General features: G+C 42.8%; 1 protein-coding gene across 1 annotated transcript in view; it reads right to left on the bottom strand.

The window, feature by feature from the left end:
- Window positions 1–17,965, bottom strand: part of PCSK2 (proprotein convertase subtilisin/kexin type 2) — a 239,685-nt gene extending 221,720 nt beyond the window's left edge. Inside the window, exon 1 of the mRNA XM_061436282.1 lies at window positions 17,407–17,965. Coding sequence (XP_061292266.1) covers window positions 17,407–17,583 — 177 coding nt within the window. The 5' untranslated portion in view covers window positions 17,584–17,965. The remainder of the gene's footprint in view (window positions 1–17,406) is intronic.
- Window positions 17,966–18,445: the final 480 nt, after the last annotated feature.

The following is an 18,445-nucleotide window of genomic DNA, read 5'->3' as shown; positions in this document are numbered from 1 at the left end:
AGAACCAGAAGCCAATTGCTAAACAGAGTTTTCCACACTTCAACACTTAAAATAGGTATTTGTAAGAGCTGGATGAAGCCATCAGATCAAGTGAAGTCTTATAAGCTAGAGAACTATAATATGCTTTTCTTTGCACATAAATCTGAGTATGTCACATTGCTGTCTGTAGAACCTAGCCCTTTTAAAGCACTTTGTCTCTGCAGGTCTCAATAAAAACTTGTCAATAGAATATAACTATATGGATGGATGTTCCTTTGGAATTAGCTATTTGTAAGAGGAGGGGATCAGCTCTTTGAGAGGAAGATAAATGAGAAAGGGGAAAATCCTTGATCTAGCACTCAGGACAGCTGGTTCTAAACCCACCCAGCTCATTTCTAAGCTTGTCCTAAGCATTGTTCTCCATGGACAACACTCAATTCTCTTCTGTCATGCTAAGAGCTTCTCTTGCCTACAACTAGGAGCACCAAAAGGCAAAACAGCTTGGGATGCCCATGATTGTTTATTTCTGTAGGACTGAGCTACTAGTCCACAGTGGGATTCAAACTCTGATTTATCCCCAAGAACTACACAACTAATTTATATCAAATCTAAAATGACAGACAATGAGACAGGTGAAGAATAGCTGAGTCTCAGCCTTACTCACACAGACAGTTCCTTTCTAGACTAAGGAAAAATTTCCATGTATCATCTCAGAAATAAAAATCTAGTATAGGCACTGTTCCTTTGGAACATCAGGGAATAAGGGGCTTATCCGGTGTGCTGAGATGACATTTCTGTCCTGGCTTTTCTGTTTGATTTGTAAGTTAGGGGGCTAGTTTTAGATTCATGTATTTGTGTATTTAAGAGGAAGTGGGATGCATTGAATCATTTTGTTCTTAGCTGGAATAAATTTCATGGATGGAACTGGCCACCTCTACGAGCCATTCACTGTGGCTATTAGCATCTCTGATGTCATGATCCAGTGGCAATGGGATAAAAGACAGGTAACCTGATTCCCTAATAGCAACATCTGTCAAAAGGGATGGTGCTACCTGCTTCCAGGATATGAATGGTTTCTTAGGACAAAGGAACAAGGCAGCCTCTACCCCCAACTTCACTATCAGCTCAACTTGTTATCCTAGGGTTTCCTGTATGTGGCCACTTGATTACACTTTTCAAGAATCTTTCAATGCCCCTTTCTATTTAGGCACAAAATTCCAATGCCTAACATGGTGTGGGTGACCCCTCATGAACTGTCCTCAGTCCACTTCTGTGGCTTCATCTCCCCTCTTTCTTAGCATCTAGTCAGGTGATACTAATAGCAAACCTTATACAATTCCAGTGCATTTTGTTTCACCTGCTACACCATCCTCTCTTCAGTTCAGTTCAGTTCAGTCACTCAGTCGTGTCCAACTCTTTGCGACCCCATGAATTGCAGCATGCCAGGCCTCCCTGTCCATCACCAACTCCCGGAGTTCACTCAAACTCACGTCCATTGAGTCGGTGATGCCATCCAGCCATCTCATCCTCTGTCGTCGCCTTCTCCTCCTGCCCCCAATCCCTCCCAGCATCAGGGTCTTTTCCAATGAGTCAACTCTTAGCATGAGGTGGCCAAAGTACTGGAGTTTCAGCTTTAGCATCATTCCTTCCAAAGAAATCCCAGGGCTAATCTCCTTTAGAATGGACTGGTTGGATCTCCTTGCAGTCCAAGGGACTCTCAAGAGTCTTCTCCAACACCACAGTTCAAAAGCATCAATTCTTCGGCACTCAGCCTTCTTCCCAGTCCAACTCTCACATCCATACATGACCACAGGAAAAACCATAGCCTTGACTAGATGAACCTTTGTAGGCAAAGTAATGTCTCTGCTTTTCAATATGCTATCTAGGTTGGTCATAACTTTCTTTCCAAGGAGTAAGCATCTTTTAATTTCATGGCTGCAGTCACCATCTGCAGTGATTTTGGAGCCCCCCAAAAATAAAATCTGACACTGTTTCCACTGTTTCCCCGTCTATTTCCCATGAAGTGATGGGACCAGATGCCATGATCTTCGTTTTCTGAATGTTGAGCTTTAAGCCAACTTTTTCACTCTCCACTTTCACTTTCATCAAGAGGCTCTTTAGTTCTTCTTCACTTTCTGCCACAAGGTTGGTGTCATCTGCATATCTGAGGTTATTGATATTTCTCCCAGCAATCTTGATTCCAGCTTGTGCTTCTTCCAGCCCAGCATTTCTCATAATGTACTCTGCATATAAGTTAAATAAGCAGGGTGACAATATACAGCCTTGACATACTCCTTTTCCTATTTGGAACCAGTCTGTTGTTCCATGTCCAGTTCTAACTGTTGCTTCCTGACCTGCATATAGGTTTCTCAACAGGCAGGTCAGGTGGTCTCGTATTCCCATCTCTTTCATAATTTCCCACAGTTTATTGTGATCCACACAGTCAAAGGCTTTGGCATAGTCAATAAAGCAGAAATAGATGTTTTTTCTGGAACTCTCTTGCTTTTTCGGCGATCCAGCGGATGTTGGCAATTCGGTCTCTGGTTCCTCTGCCTTTTCTAAAACCAGCTTGAACATTTATAAACTCCCTTTTACTTGCTGAAATTTTGAGCCTCACTGAAAATCACCTCAACCTGACCTTGCCTGCCTTGTGAAGACTCCCCTTCTGCTTTACATGTCGGATATCACAGATCCATCACAAAATACACGGTCAGGACTCTGGTTGCCTATGACAGACACTCCAATTTATCCGGGATTTCTCTATTTCTGTATTTCATTTATGCCCTCTGTGCAGCAGACAATTTTTTTTTCTTTTTAATTTATTTAGTTTTAGTTGAAAGATAATTGCTTTACAGTATTGTGTTGGTTTCTACTAAACATCAACATGAATCAGGCATAGGTTTACCCATGTCCCCTTTTACCTGCACATCTCTCCCACCTCCCTCCCCATCCCACCCTTCTAGGTTGTTACCTAAGCCTGGTTTGAGTTCCCTGAGTCATACAGCAAATTCCCATTGGCTCTCTATTTTACATATGGTAATGTATGTTTCCATGTGACTCTCTCCATACATCCCATCCTCTCCTTCCACCCCCCTGCAGCTGTGTCCATAAGTCTGTTTTCAATGTCTGTGTCTCCACTGCTTGTGCAGTAGACACTGTTTTAATGCCCTTCCTATATCCCCTCTCCTTGCCCTGGAGATCACTGTAGACCGTGTCTCTCTGTGCCAAAGTCTTCATGCATCTCTCTGCTGAGGGGGTTCTCTGACTGTGGATGCATGCTTGGTCTGCTTGGGGTGGGCAGAAGTACAAGGGATTTGCTGCCCCTCAGGTGTAATCTGATGAAGAATAGGGGCTGGTGGCTACATTTTCTGGCTTCCTCCTCCTTGGATGGGATAACTCAGAGTTGCTATAGCTCCCAGAGTGTCCTATAGGAGAATGTTGCAGAAGTGGTCCTCATTTTTTTTTTAATGTGGACCATTTTTTAAAAGTCTTTATTGAATTTGTTACAACACTGCCTCTGTGCTATGCCTTGGTCTCTTGACCACAAGGCATGTGGGACCACAGTCCCCCAACCAGGGACTGAACTGGCACTGCCCGTATCAGAAGGTGAAGTCCCAACCATTGGACCACCGAGGAAGTCCCCCTCATTTTGCTCATGTCTCTCTGTATCAGTTCCTTTGGATGGTTCCCTCCCACACTGACTTTGAGCCTGACCAGATGGCTTTCTTTGGCCAATGGGACTTAATAAATGTAACACAACCAAAGATTCAAAAAGTGTTTGCACACAAGAGTTTGACCTCTTCTCTATATCTGAAACCTTTCTTACTTGTCCCCAAGTCCATGTCTTGGGGTCTGATATCACACTTGCCTGAGTATGCTAGGCACATGTTTATTGAATGGACTAAACCTTCTGCTTGTATGCTTACCCTGCTAAGGCTGTGGCTCCTGTTACTTTCTTTGTCCATTGGTTTCAAACTCCCATAACTTTTTTTTGGTCCTTTCCTCCTTTCTAAGTTCATGGCCAGAATGGCTTGTTTCAGGCTTCAGCTTCTGGGTCCAAATTTGGCTCACACCTTGCCTCATTGCAGACACAACTCTCCAAGGTTCCCTTGGCCTGATTCTGCATCCCACTCCCTGATGGTACTGCTCCTGGACTCCAAGAGACCAACAGTGGCTTGTTTCCCAAACTCTTCCCCACATCTTGGGCTCTGCAAGGTCTTACTTGGTCTCCTATTCTTGGTTGACACAGGCAACAAGAACTGACTAGAATAAACTGTTTCATGCCAACTACCTTTTTACATGCAAACTCCATCATTTTTTAAGAGAACTGATAGCGTCCTGATGAAACTGACATTGCTCCCCCCATCCCCAACCCCTGCCCTCAGAGACGTGGAGAACAAGCTAAGGGCGAGGAAACAGAATTTGTGGATCTCCTTGCTGTTTTCTGCTGCTGGCTTCTTAATTTCTCCTTAAGTCCCAAGATTTTAGACTATTAATGTTAATTAATTAATTGAAGTCATTTAACACAGGCACAAATTAGGATATTCTTATAACTGTTCCTAACATGCTTGATTTTCCTGATTACAGTATCGCATAACACATCTGTTTATCATTTACTGAGTATCTAATGCTATTGTGAAATTTTTGAATTTTTTCTAACCACATATTTTGATATTTATTGAGTGCTTGCTAAATGTACAGCACTGTGTTAGACACTAAGGAGGCAGTCAAAGAAATACAAAATTCTTATTCTACCTTTTATCAAGTATAAATCCAATAGATCATTGTTTTAATCTCTGCATCTATGAGCAGTTTTGTTTGGGAACATGGAATCCATAAAAAATGTAGGAGCAAAACTGAAAAGCAGACCAGGAAGACCTGAAATGAACTGGCAAACAAGTTGCTTTACATGCCTAATCACTCAAAGAAATCTTGTTCAGTCTGGTTCTCTCTCTTGTCTAGTGTGAATGCATCGTTTGAACCACAGCAGGAAGCAAAAGGGTTCCAATGCTCATAGCAAATTTCTGGGAACATAAACATCACATTTCATCTCCTTTTCTTCATGTGTAAAATTTGGGGTTAATCTAATGCCTTTCCAAGATCTCTTCCTGCTCTGACAAGCTGTAATTCCATAACTTAAGTTATTGGTTGTCAAAATTTAAATGAGTCTGGATAAACCAGCTAGAATAACCAGCAGGTATCTCACAATATTTTGGTGGGGTACCAATTGGTGAGTGGTCTGACAAGTGTTTAGAAATCATTATCATAAAAGTCATTAGAAGCATAGACGTTTAAGTCACCATAATAATACTTTTCCTCTTTCTTGAGTTTTTAAAAAAATTTTATTATTGGAGTATAAGTGCTTTACAATATTAGTTTCTGCTGTATAACAATGTGAATCAGCTATATGTGAACATATATGCCCTCCTTCTTTAGCCTCCCTCCCACCCCATCCCCTCTAGGTCATCACAGAGCACCAAGCTGAGCTCCCTGTGCTGCACAGCAGCTTCCACTAGCTGCCTATTTTATAGGCAATATATATATATGTCAATGCTGTTCTCTCAGTGCACCCGAAATGTCCACCGACAGATGCATAGATAAAGAAGATATGATACATGTATATAACAGAATATTACTCAGCCATAAAAAGGAATGAAATTTTGTCATTTGTGGTGATGTGGATGGACCTAGATAGACCCTGTCATACAGAGTAGAGTCAGAAAGAGAAAAACAAATATCACGTATTAACACATACAAATGAAATCTAGAAAAATAGTACAGATGACCCTATTTCCAAGGCAGGAATAGAGACAGAGACTTAGAGAACAGATGTGTGGCTGTGCTCCGGGGTGGGTGGAGGGTGAGACAAATTGGGAGAGCAGCAAAACTTTTCTTCTTGTCCCCCCTTTATATAAAGGAATTGTCAACACTTGATACTTCTACTGCATCTTACTGACTGCAGCCTCACAGTTTGGCTTCCTTCCTGTAGCAGACACTATCCATTTCCTGTTCAAATCCCTTTGGGCCTCAGCATTTAGTGCGTGCAAGCCTCTGGATCTACTTGTCTGAGAATTTTCTCTGGCGACCAAATTATGCTTTGTTTGAACATTTGCCAAGTCAAAATGCTGCAGAGTCCATGTCACCCAGAAGAAACTATCAATCATGAATCAGTGTCCGATTGCAATTGGTGTATAAATACCCCAGTTCCCTCCCCACTCAGGCAGTATGACTCTGGGACATGATTCTAAACCAGCTCCCAGAGTTTCCTAGTGGGACTGAGTCCCAGTTACTCATAGTGACAACTTGTTATACGATATACCTTTAATTCCTGCCTTCCCTTCCCTTTCTCAATTGCCCACTCCCCTGCCAATATTTACTAGAATCACTCTTCGAATAAACAACTTGTATTTAATCCTTATCCCAAGGACTACTCCTGGGGACCCAAACCAACATACTTTTCTTCCCATGTGCTAAGGTGGCTCCTCCAATTTTAATAATGACCTCATCTCTAAAGCCAGTGGCCTCTGTTGCCCCATCCCTCCTTTCCTAATCCTCAACTGCATTCTGTTCACAGTTCTGCACTCTCTCAATTATCCTTCCATATCCCTAACAGTCCAAGTTCTGGCTCCTCTTTCTCCCTCCGCGTCCAAAGTCCCCTGAAATTTTGTGCTAAAACCTCTTCATTTCATTTTCTCTCAACACTCTTCCTTGGTGATGGCTATTTAGCTATGGCATGACTGAGGAGCATGTGGATGGATGCTTGTACATTTGACTTTCAGCTAGTTGATCACCTTCACCTCTTCTTGGCTTTGGTAACTTACCTCCATAGACCTTATCATTGTCTGAAAGTGCTCAATTTGGGGAGTCTTGAGTTTAACACCCTACTCACCATATCTTTCTTCCTTTCAGCTCTCTCACTACTAAACTCAATTAACCTTTTCTTCTACTTTATTGATATTCCATTTTTTAAAAAACCCCATTTCTTTTTCTTCCCACTTCCATCATCCCCATTTGAGTGCTATTTACGAAAATGACTCAGTTGGTAATACTATATCCTGCTTGGCCCCTTGGTACTGGCCAGAAGTCATTGCTGGCCCTCTGTCAGCATCTTCTCCCATTCTCATTTTCAGAGCACAAGACTTTATCTCTTTTGAAGCCCCCATCCCAGCCCTGCTTTCTTCACTCTAAACATTGACCTTGCCTCCTACATCTTTGAAATAACTGTGACTCCTAAGTGGATATTCTTCCCATATCTTCCTCTGTGACCTAAAAACTGAACTTCATCTGCCCACTCTTCTCTTTGTTATATCAAAGAAAGGAGAGTTCCTTTTTCATGTGCTGGCTCATCCCTTCACTTTTAAATAAAACCCAGCTAACCAGGAGATGCTCGAAAATGAAGAGCTCGGGATTGAAGAAGTTCTGGTAAAAGGACTTGTGATGAAATTAGATTTTAGGAAAAACTAGAAGAATTGGATGTTTAGGGGAGTCAACGCCACATTTAAAGTTATAAATGAAGGGCCATTCTAGGATCCTACAATTTTCTTCATTTTCTTATCAACTTTATAATGGGAGAAAGTGTTAACATGCTGTAACATTCTTAAGTTTATTTCATTCTATGTCAGAAAATTAAGGGTTTGTGTCAATGTTTCATTTGCAACCTAAGAACTTATTATTTCCAATTATTCTCATCAGAGGACCATAGCATATCACAACAATATCCAAAAAATCATGGTCAAATAGCTTTAGGGACAAAAATAACTTGTCAAGAGAGTTTATTACTTTTTCTATATGTAGAAAGCCATGTAGAAGCCATCAACTAATACCCAATCATTATATTTAGGTTAGAAGAGTTAACTCAGATGTAATTTTTTGATTCCCTGACCATCAGAGGATTTTAGCCACCAAATCATCTTTAGCTATAACAGATACATTTTAGTAGAAAAAGACAAACTAAAATTATTGTTTTTCAACTGCCCTGTGGTTATTTGAATCTCAAATAATATATTCCAGAAATTTTGTACAGGGTTTCTATCAAAATGATGAATCTGAGCTCTAATGTAAAATAAAGTTTCTGCTGTAGTCGGGGGAAATCATTTAAACATCAGGTTTCATAATTTATTTTTAAAGCTTGACTTCTTTGAGTAGTTACACTTGAATATACAATTATTGCAAACTTAACTATCAGCATCACTCTCTGATGTACTATAACATTATGATCTACAGCTAATAAGACCTTTTGAAATAGAAACTGATTTCTAGATATTCACTCACTTGAGAAAAAGAGGTATAATTTCCCCCTTCTTTTATATTTATTAGGTTTTAACTGCAGGCTTTATTTTCTCTGCTCAAAGAACTCATCTATTCTAGTATTGATAATTTCTAAGTTGGGAATTTCAGGGAAACACTGGAGTCTGTCAGTCAGTGATTTGCTGGTTGTTAACAACTTCTATTTTCTAAATTTCTGCCTATAAATAAATGGGTACTATAGGAATAATTTCTTAAAGTCTAGTTCTTCAAGTACCTTCTCTCTGAGTTGGTGACTAAATCATTGTTTTGTGACCCAAGTGCCTGTATCAGTCAAGAATCACATAATGAGTATCTACTATGAGTAGGGCATACTGGTTGTCAGTAGGAGGGACATAGTGTTGAGTAGATTTTATATTCTTGGAGAAGACAAGTTACAAGGACCTGAAAAATTGGTTGACATTATGAGATGAAAATCTAAGAACTCTTTTATAAGTCTTTTTTTTTTTTAATTTAAAATTTTATTTATTTATTTTATTTTATTTTTTAACTTTACAATATTGTATTGGTTTTGCCATATATCAACATGAATCCACCACAGGTATACATGTGTTCCCCATCCTGAACCCTCTTCCCTCCTTCCTCTCCATACCATCCCTCTGGGTCGTCCCAGTGCACCAGCCCCAAGCATCCAATATCGTGCATCGAACCTGGACTGGTGACTCATTTCATATATGATATTATACATGTTTCAATGCGATTCTCCCAAATCATCCCACCCTTGCCCTCTCCCACAGGGTCCAAAAGACTGTTCTATACATCAGTGTCTCTTTTGCTGTCTCGTATACAGGGTTATTGTTACCATCTTTCTAAATTCCATATATATGAGTTAGTATACTGTATTGGTGTTTTTCTTTCTGGCTTACTTCACTCTGTATAAGCTCCAGTTTCATCCACCTCATTAGAACTGATTCAACTGTATTCTTTTTAATGGCTGAGTAATACTCCATTGTGTATATGTACCACAGCTTTCTTATCCATTCATCTGCTGATGGACATCTAGGTTGCTTCCATGTCCTGGCTATTATAAACAGTGCTGCAATGAACATTGGGGTACACGTGTCTCTTTCCCTTCTGGTTTCCTCAGTGTGTATGCCCAGCAGTGGGATTGCTGGATCATAAGGCAGTTCTATTTCCAGTTTTTTCAGGAATCTCCACACTGTTCTCCATAGTGGCTGTACTAGTTTGCATTCCCACCAACAGTGTAAGAGGGTTCCCTTTTCTCCACACCCTCTCCAGCATTTATTGCTTGTAGACTTTTGGATTGCAGCCATTCTGACTGGCGTGAAATGGTACCTCATAGTGGTTTTGATTTGCATTTCTCTGATAATGAGTGATGTTGAGCATCTTTTCATGTGTTTGTTAGCCATTTGTATGTCTTCTTTGGAGAAATGACCCAATCAAAAAATGGGCCAAAGAACTAAATAGACATTTCTCCAAAGAAGACATACATATGTATAAGTCTTTTAAAAATACTATTGTTGCTATAATTTGGCTTGGTTTGGTTGCAAGGCTTGGAGAATCATTTTAGCAATAAAGGGACATTTATTGAGAATGTATGGGTTTGAGTAATGCTGGTTGTTCTAAAGATAAAATCCTGAATCTCAGTGCCTTAATATAATAATTTTTCATTCACATAAGGTCATCTAAGTCAAGAGTCAGGGATGTGGGCTCCTCTCATCTTTTGACTCTGACATCTTTAGCTTTTGCTTTCAAAGTTACTGTTCTCGATCACATCAAGACTCAGAGCAGAAAAGAGTGTGGAAAATCAACCTGTATGTAGTTTTTATGCATCAAGCATAGAAGAAATGCACATCGCTTCTGTTTACAATACCTTGTTTGGGATTATCATATGATCACATCTACCTTCAAGGCAGTCTGGGAAATGAGATCTTTCTACATGAGGTAGCTCATGTAGAAGAGGAAGTGAGTTTGATGATTAGCTTTAAGTCTCTGTCACAGAGTTCTTTGGCTGAGAAGTTGAGCAGGAAGTTATTAGAAACTCAGATGAAATATTTGCATCTCCCAAGACCTGGGTGGGTGCTCTCATGCTAACTATACTCTATTCTCCATTCTATAGCAACTAGTGAGTCAAATTTCCTAAGGAAGCCGGTATGATTGGTGGAGATAATTACCATGGTCTATAATGAATTATAGATCACTGAACTATCTGGGCCAGGCCATCTCATGGACCATGGCTGATTCATGGGTGGGTTGCCATTGGGTTGAGTGTCTAATTCTTCACTTAATTAGATTGTCACTCCTGAGAAGGTACAACCCACAAAAGCTTTCTTGAGTAAAAAATATGGCTAGGTCATCATCTTATTACTATTGCTACCACCAATAATAGACCTTTATTCTATGCACTCAGCACTGTGTCCAGAACTTGACACACACTATATTATTGATCTTTCACAACCCCCATATTTTATTAACCATTTCAAATAAAATGAGCCTCTGAGGGATTTCATTATTGAGCCAAGTCTCCAGTGCTGTCTAATCCAAATCACATCATCTTTTCCTTTCGACATTACTGATCTTGGTTTCCTTCAACTACAAGAGGGGCATTGGGCATGGTGATATCTGTGACAGATGTGACTGGTGACTGGTCCAAGGAAAGGAACAAATTATGTGCAATGGAAATTCCCAAAAGATAAATGCTCTGTTCTAGAACAATCAGAGAAGGTGTGAGGGAAGAACTTGGACTTGACCTAAGTCATAATGTATTAAGTTGGAGTCTGAAAAGAATTCATGGCAGCCATGTTGGAGAAGTAGGGTTCTGGGGTCTTTTCCTTTAGCTAGCATGGGAGTAGATCTTGTAGTCAGAAAAACTATCCCTTAAGGGCTTCTTAAATAGGAATCCTTTTGGAAACACTTAGGATCAAATCTATTTCCTATTGTTTCTGTCTTCATCCCCCAAACAGAGGAAGATGGCCAGAGAATTCTTTTGACTGACAAAATTACTTGCATTGGAAGTGAAAGTAAAGTTATACAATATGGATTCAATATCATTGGGGTATTAAGACACTATTAAAATGGTGAAAATAAATATTCAAAATACATATATCTGCCAAAAGAGTCCTATCCATAATAGGTAAAGAACCCCTACAAACCAAAAATTGAGACAGATAACCCAAAAGAAAATATTTTAAGGGCAAAACACCTGAACAGATACTGCATAAAAAAAAATCCAAAACACAAATAAGCATGTGAAGAGGCATTCAGCTTCAGAGGATCATCAGGGAAACACAGAGTACAAATCACAACTAGACACACTATGTACCCGTCAAAACAGCTAAAAGGAAAAAGGGATAAAATATCAAATGTTGGTGGGGATGTGGAGCAAATGGAATCTTCACACACGGCTGGCAGGCATGCAAACTGGCACAACTACTTTGGAAAACTGTTTGCCAGTTTGTCCGTGGTCAGCAGAATTCTGGGAGGGCCCCCAGTGTTTCTGCTCCCTGTGTCCTTGTGCCCCAAATAATCCCCTCCCCTTGAGTAAGAGCAGGATGGTGTCTATGACAATTTTCCTTCTGTGATTATATTCCATCACATGGCAGAGGTGAAGAGGTTTATCAAATGTAGTTAAGGCCCCAGATCAGTTTAGTCTGATTCAAAAGAATCAAAAGAGAAATTTTCCTGGGTGGGCCTGACTTAATCAGGTTAACGTAAACCAGGGACTGTCCCTTCCAGAAAGCAGAGATCTGAAGGGTGAGATTATATGAAAGCTTATGGAGGAGGCCATGTGGCAAGGCCATGAGGGTCACCTCTAGAAGCTGGGAGTAGTCCTGGTCTTACAGCCAGCAAGAAAATAAAGATTCCAGGTCTGCAACTACAATGAGTTGAACTCTCATTAAAATCTGAATGTGCTTGGAAGAGGATTTTCCCTTAGTTGTGCCTCTGGATGTGGACACAGCTGGTCAATATCCAGAGCTCAGTCTGTGAGGCTTTAAGCAGAAGCTTCACTAACCAACTAACACGTGCCAGATTCTTTATGCAAGAAAAAGAAATAACCAAATTGTGTGGTTTTAGGTCACTAAATTTGTACTGGTTTGTTATACAACAAAGGAAAACAGATATTCCTAAGAATATTCCCAACAGAAAGGTATAAATGTATTCACCAACATACATATACTACAATATTCACAGAAGCAATATTTTTTAAGCAATTTAGCCTAAAGCTAAAAACTATCCAGGTGAGCATAAAGGGGACTTTTGGAATGCTGATGATAGTTTATCTCTCGATTTAGAGGCTGGGTACATATGTGTGCCCATTTAACAAAAAATTTTCAAGCTGTGCTCTTTCCTAAATTCAGTTCAGTTGCTCAGTTGTGTCCAATTCTTTGCGACCCCATGGAAGCAGCACACCAGGCTTCCCTGTCCATCACCAACTCCTGGAGTTGGCTCAAACTTATGTCCATCGAGTCGGGGATGCCATCCAACCATGTCATCCTCTGTCATCCCCTTCTTCTCCTGCCTTTAATCTTTCCCAGCATCTGGGAAAGAAATCTTTCCTAAATTATACTTCAATAAAATTAAAATGACCAGAAATTTACTCTTTCATTACCTAATAGTATAATTACTACTGGACTAGAAAATTTTTTAACAATTATACATATAAAAGTGGTCACATGATTTTACTTGTGTAATCATCCTAGCCTCAGTCCTTCATGAGCAAAAAATAAAACATTATAGTAAAAGAAAAAAACTTAATTGTCAGCTGTTTGGATTTCTACTTTAATTCTCACATGCTTTTTAGTCAACCCTCAACACATTACTTTGATAAATAATTTTCATCTTATTTTTTTAAGTTTTTATTTATTCTTTATTTTTATTTATTTATTTAAAATTTAAATTTATTTATTTTAATTGGAGGCTAATTACTTTACAATATTGTATTGGTTTTGCCATACATCAACATGAATCTGCCATGGTTGTACACGTGCTCCCCATCCTGAACGCCCCTCCCACCCCGCTCCCCATACCATCATCTTATTTTTAAAAGGAATTAAAATTGGCAGCGCATTGAAAATTTTAAAGCAATCTTTAGAATAATGTCTTTGTCATTGTTGTAAACTTTAAGTACATATACATCTCTCTCACAGATCTGGGCCACATCATGATAAAATAGAAAACTTTAGTTTCAACACACCTTCCTGAGGGTAAAGTTATAGGTACTTTTATTCCATTTTCAAGAGGAAATATAACTGTTTGCTCATGGTCTTGTGGAGTTAGGCAAAATAATTGACAAATATTCATTGAGGCTCTTAGACATAGGCTACTGTGCTCAATATAGACATGATAAAAAGACATAGTATATTGTCTTTTGGAAGATTTACAGCCTACCTGAAGAAGTGCATACTCAAGCATACTAATGACATATGCTCATATAATACCAAATAAGTGTTAAATATAGAAAAAAGAAAAGAAAAAATAACTGAATTCTAAAATGGTGCCCAAAAGGCAAAGTATTTGGCAGTCAGGGAAAGCTTCCTGGAGGCAGCATGATAGAAAAACAAAATTATTTTCCATTGGGCTTTAAATCTGAGGGTACTTTTAACCTCTTGGAGCTTTAAAGATTTTCATCTGAGAATTAGAGCTGATGCCAATAATTTCTATCTCACCAATGCATGAGATGAAATAACTTAGTAAAATAGCAGGCCCTCCCCCATCCTTCAGATGAATAACTGCTGAGAGTCTCTGCTGTCTTACACTGAGCATCTAGAAGGATGGGGTGATAGGGAGAGGAAGTGTTGAGGGTTTAAAATGAAAAATAGATAAGAAATGTTGACCAAAGTACATTACAGCATGATGAAAATAAGACTGAACAGTGTTTGGGAAACCCAGAGGAGTAAGGAAAGAAGTTTTCTTACAGGCTGGCAAATCCAGTAATAGCTGGAATTGGTAAGAAAACCAGAAATACAGAAGATTCCATCCCTGAATATTTACCTTTTCAAGTGGGAAGACACTAACACCCATGTTTACTTACATGTATGAACTGACTGGGCTTCCCAGGGGGCACTACCAGTAAAAAAAAAAACTCAACTGCCAATGTAGGAGATGTAAGAGACTATGGGTTTGATCCCTGGGCCAGGAAGATCCCTTGGAGGAAAGCATGGCAACCCACTCCAGTGTTCTTGCCTGGAGAATTCCACAGACACAGAAGCCTGGGGGCTATAGTCCATAGGATGGCAAAAAGTTTCATGAACTGACTAGAGAACAAGTAATGAAACATTACAGCTTAAGTCACGTAGTCTTTGCTTTTTCATCCCACAGGAATTTGGAGACGGGAAAGCTCATAGCATCAGGGAAGCTTGGGGACTCAGTCTAGGAGGATGGGTGGGCATGGATCCAAAGAAGGAGAAGAACGTTTATTCTCAACAAGTGTAGTTTCATGCAACAATTCATCGGAAGTGTCACTGACTTTTACTTAAACATGTCTCAGAACAAAATCATTGGATAAGAGTACTTCTGAGAGATCGTGGAAAAGTAAGGAGGATGTGGCAAGGTAAAAACCCATCTTTCCTAGATGGGAATTGCAAGTTTGAGGCTGTAATGCAAAGGATGGGAAAGAGGCTGAGGTGTCTGATTTCGCCCCAAAGTAGGAGTTCCTTGAGATTCTAAGGTAAGTGTATGCAGAGGATTCAGATTCTTTTATGAGAATTGTTTTCTACACCTCGTTGCTCAATTCCCATCACCAAAACTGTAAATCCCTTGTTGAGCTGTTCACCACCATACAAAAAAGAAATAACTTTCTTAGAAAATTAATATGTTAAGCCATGATCTGTCTCAGCTACACCTGGGTTTGCTTACATTGCTGAGATCAAATGCTAAGGGCACAGTTTCAAAAAGGAGAAGTTAACAGGATAATGATGTCTGCCCATCCCATGGAAAGGGCCTGGTAGGGGGTGAGTTGGTGTTTAGTCGCTCAGTTGAGTCCCACTCTTTTGCAACCTCACAGACTGTAGCCAGTCATACTCCTCTGTCCATGGGATTTCCCAGGCAAAAGTACTGGAGTGGGTTGCCATTTCCTTCTCCAGGGGATGTTCCCCACCCAGGGATAGAACCCGAGTCCCCAGTGTTTCTTGCATTGTAGGCAGGACTCTTTACCACGGAGTCACCTGGGTAGCCCGGGCGCGGAGGGCGGGGAGAGGGTTAGATTTTCCCCTCCAACTGCAGCTCTTTTACAAAGGTGGGGTTTTTAAAGAGCTTGCTGCCACATCTCTTTTCATACCCTAAAGGCGAGCATGCCCTGCAGAGCAGGTAGCTTGGAGTGGTATACACTAACAGGTTGAAGAGCTTAAGTTCATCTCTGTTTCTTCCCTTGTGTCCCCAAGTCCGTTTTCTACGTCTGCGTCTCTATTCCTGCCCTGCAAATATCTGGGTTTAAATTCTTGACAGTTTTCATCGTGGACCCTTATCTGAGGCAATTTCCTTATCAGAACCATAGGCTTCATAATAACAGCAGTTTCCCAGAGTTGTTGAAAGTATTAAATAAAAGTGTGTATAGAGACTCCATCACCCTCCCAACCCCCCGTGACTGTCAGCTAGTAATAATCAGTACTATATTTATGCGCCTGGTTCCTGGATCTTGCCAAGTTTGGGGGCGTGAGGGTGGGAAGAAGGAGGGGATGCTTGTTTGTTGTGTTGGCGGCACTCTGGAAACAGCCCCCATACCCCGGGCCCCAGCAGCGCGGGATGCCGCGGTCCGCGTCTCCTCTCCCCGCTCCACCCACGCTTCCTCCTAGAGCAACAAGTTCCCCCGCAGGAGCCGCCCGCGCGCCTCCGGCAGCCCTGGTGTTTCCCGGACTTCCGTCCAACTCCCTGGCAGACCCATTTGGGGGTCAGAACCGCGGTGGCCAACGCCCTACCGAGGCAAGAGAACCCGCAGCAGGTGGAAGGAGCCTGAGCCGCGGCTGGGAAGGAGGCGCCACGCGTGGGAAGTCGGGACCGAGTCCCCAGCTCGCGCTGCCCTGGCGACGCACAAGCATCACCCGAAGCGCCCACCGCTCAAGAGTCTTTCCTGGGGTCAGGAGGGAGGACTGGGACCGGAATCCCACAGACTTTCCACCCGGCCAGCCCTCCGGTCGCTAGATCGCACGCAGCCCTCAGTCCTCCAGATTCCGCTCGCCCCGGTTTCTCTCTGCCCTCTCACCCCACCCCACCCCTCGTCAGGTCCCCTAAGGACACTTCAGATCCCTGGCAGGACAGTTCGCAGGAAGCAAGTAGATCAGCCGCGACCCCCATTCAGTGCTCTCCGCTCCCTCGCCCTTGCAGACTGGGGACCCTGGAGTCTCCGAAGCAGTTCCGTGGCATCCCGGCTGGGAAACGGCTGAACTCTGACAACTTCTTGGATGGGGATCCCCGCTTTCTGGTGGGAAAGCCAAGCCGGCTGCCCACATACAGGGAGAGATACCCCGACTTCTCCGAGGGGAAATCCCATTAAAATCTACCTCCCCAGCGTCTACCGCTGCAAGTTGAAAACTGGGGAGCCGACTGAGTGCGCTTCGAGGTGGGTGGGCAGGGGCGAGGTGGGCAAGTTTCAGCCCTCGATTTTGAAAAGACAAACCATTTCTGTTTCCAAGTCTCCTGGAGCTGGGGGCTGTCTTCCCTGGAAAAGAGCCGGGACCAGAGTCAGGCAAGGGAAGTCCTCCTGGCGCGGGGTTCGAATAGCAAGCAGATGAACTGCGATGTCCAAGCTTCCAGCCCTGTCCCTCGGAAACTAGCCTTTCTCTGGGAGATAGGGGCGGGGGGCACATCCCCGACGGGTCTGCCACGCCAAGCCCAGACGGCGGGCACTTCTTGCCTCACCCCCAGGCAGCCTTGAGAACTTGGTCGCTCGGACAGCAGCCCGGGCGCACCGCATTGTTTGAAAGGTGTTATCCTGTTTTCTCCACCAAGTCAAAGGGAGATCAATTGTTTTCATGACCTTCCGAGTAGCATTTGAAGGGCATTTTAATTACATAACCCGTGAAAGATCACCGGAGGCGATGTCGTGTGAAGAGCCGATGGCAGAATATCTGCATCGCACAAGAAAGAAAACTTGCGAATCTGCAATGAGATTGCGCAGGGCTGCCACCGTTTAGAAACAAACATGCGAAATGCAAGGGAGATGCTTACCTTTCGGACTCCAAAACCGTGCTCTGCTGCAACTTGGCGAGCTTCTTCTTCTCCCCCTCTGTGCAACTCCACAAGAAAATGATTCGTGAAGACCGGTCTCTCAGCAGATGCAAAAACCATGACACAGAAGAGGAGCCCCGCGGCCGCCTTCCCCTGGGAGATACAACCACCTCTCATCTTTCTTTGGGAGTGAAAAGTGGTATCAGGAGGCGCGCAGGATGGCGGAGCAGGGTCCCACAAGGAAGGTTCAAATTAAAAAAAAAAAAAAAGATGTAGTTTTTGTTGTTGGTGTTTGTTTTTTGAAAAATCTTTGTGTAGAGGAAAACACTGATTAGGGGTTTGGAAAGCAGCAAATCAGTGTGTGTTCTCCAGCCTCTGGCCGGCGGGGAAGCCGTGTGGTCTGGCAGCCCGGCTCGCTCGCAGCGGTGCTAACGTGCAGAGCTGTGTGTATCTCAGAGAAAGAGCGAGTGTATCTGTGCTTGATGCTAAATCTGCATTTTCAGCTCCTCCTCGGCTCCAGTTCCATCGGGGAGGGAGGAAAGCACCAGCCTGAGTGACGTGCGCCCTCCGGCAGCCAATGAGGGCTGCAGAGACGGCGGGCCTCGCCCCGGGCCGCCCGGGGCCCGCCTCTGCCCGCCCCCGGCCGGGCCGGTCCGCCTCCGCCCGCTGGGGGCGCCGTGAGGCGAGCCCGCGCCCCCGCCCCTTTCAGCACCCTGGAGAGCGCCCCCATCTCCGCCCGGGCCGCGCGCTCCCGGGAAAATCCCCCCAGCTGTAATCCGGTCGGTGGCGCCGGAGTGATGTCATTGTTGGTGGAAATCTGTGGGGCTCTGTAAAGGGAATTACGGTGTGCGCCGCTCCCGAGGCCCCGAGGACAGCTGGGGCACCGGCCTCTCCCTTCTCTGCTTCCCTGTTTATTTTCTGCTGCAAAACAACTCTCTCGGTCTCTTTCCCTCCCTCTCTCTCTCACACACACTCACGCGCGCGCGCACAAACACACACACACACACACACACACACACTGAAATCCTACTCGCTTCCC

Source organism: Bos javanicus, chromosome 13, assembly GCF_032452875.1.
Source record: "Bos javanicus breed banteng chromosome 13, ARS-OSU_banteng_1.0, whole genome shotgun sequence".
Classification (NCBI taxonomy): Eukaryota; Metazoa; Chordata; class Mammalia; order Artiodactyla; family Bovidae; genus Bos; species Bos javanicus.
This window is presented reverse-complemented; position numbering and strand designations above follow the sequence as displayed.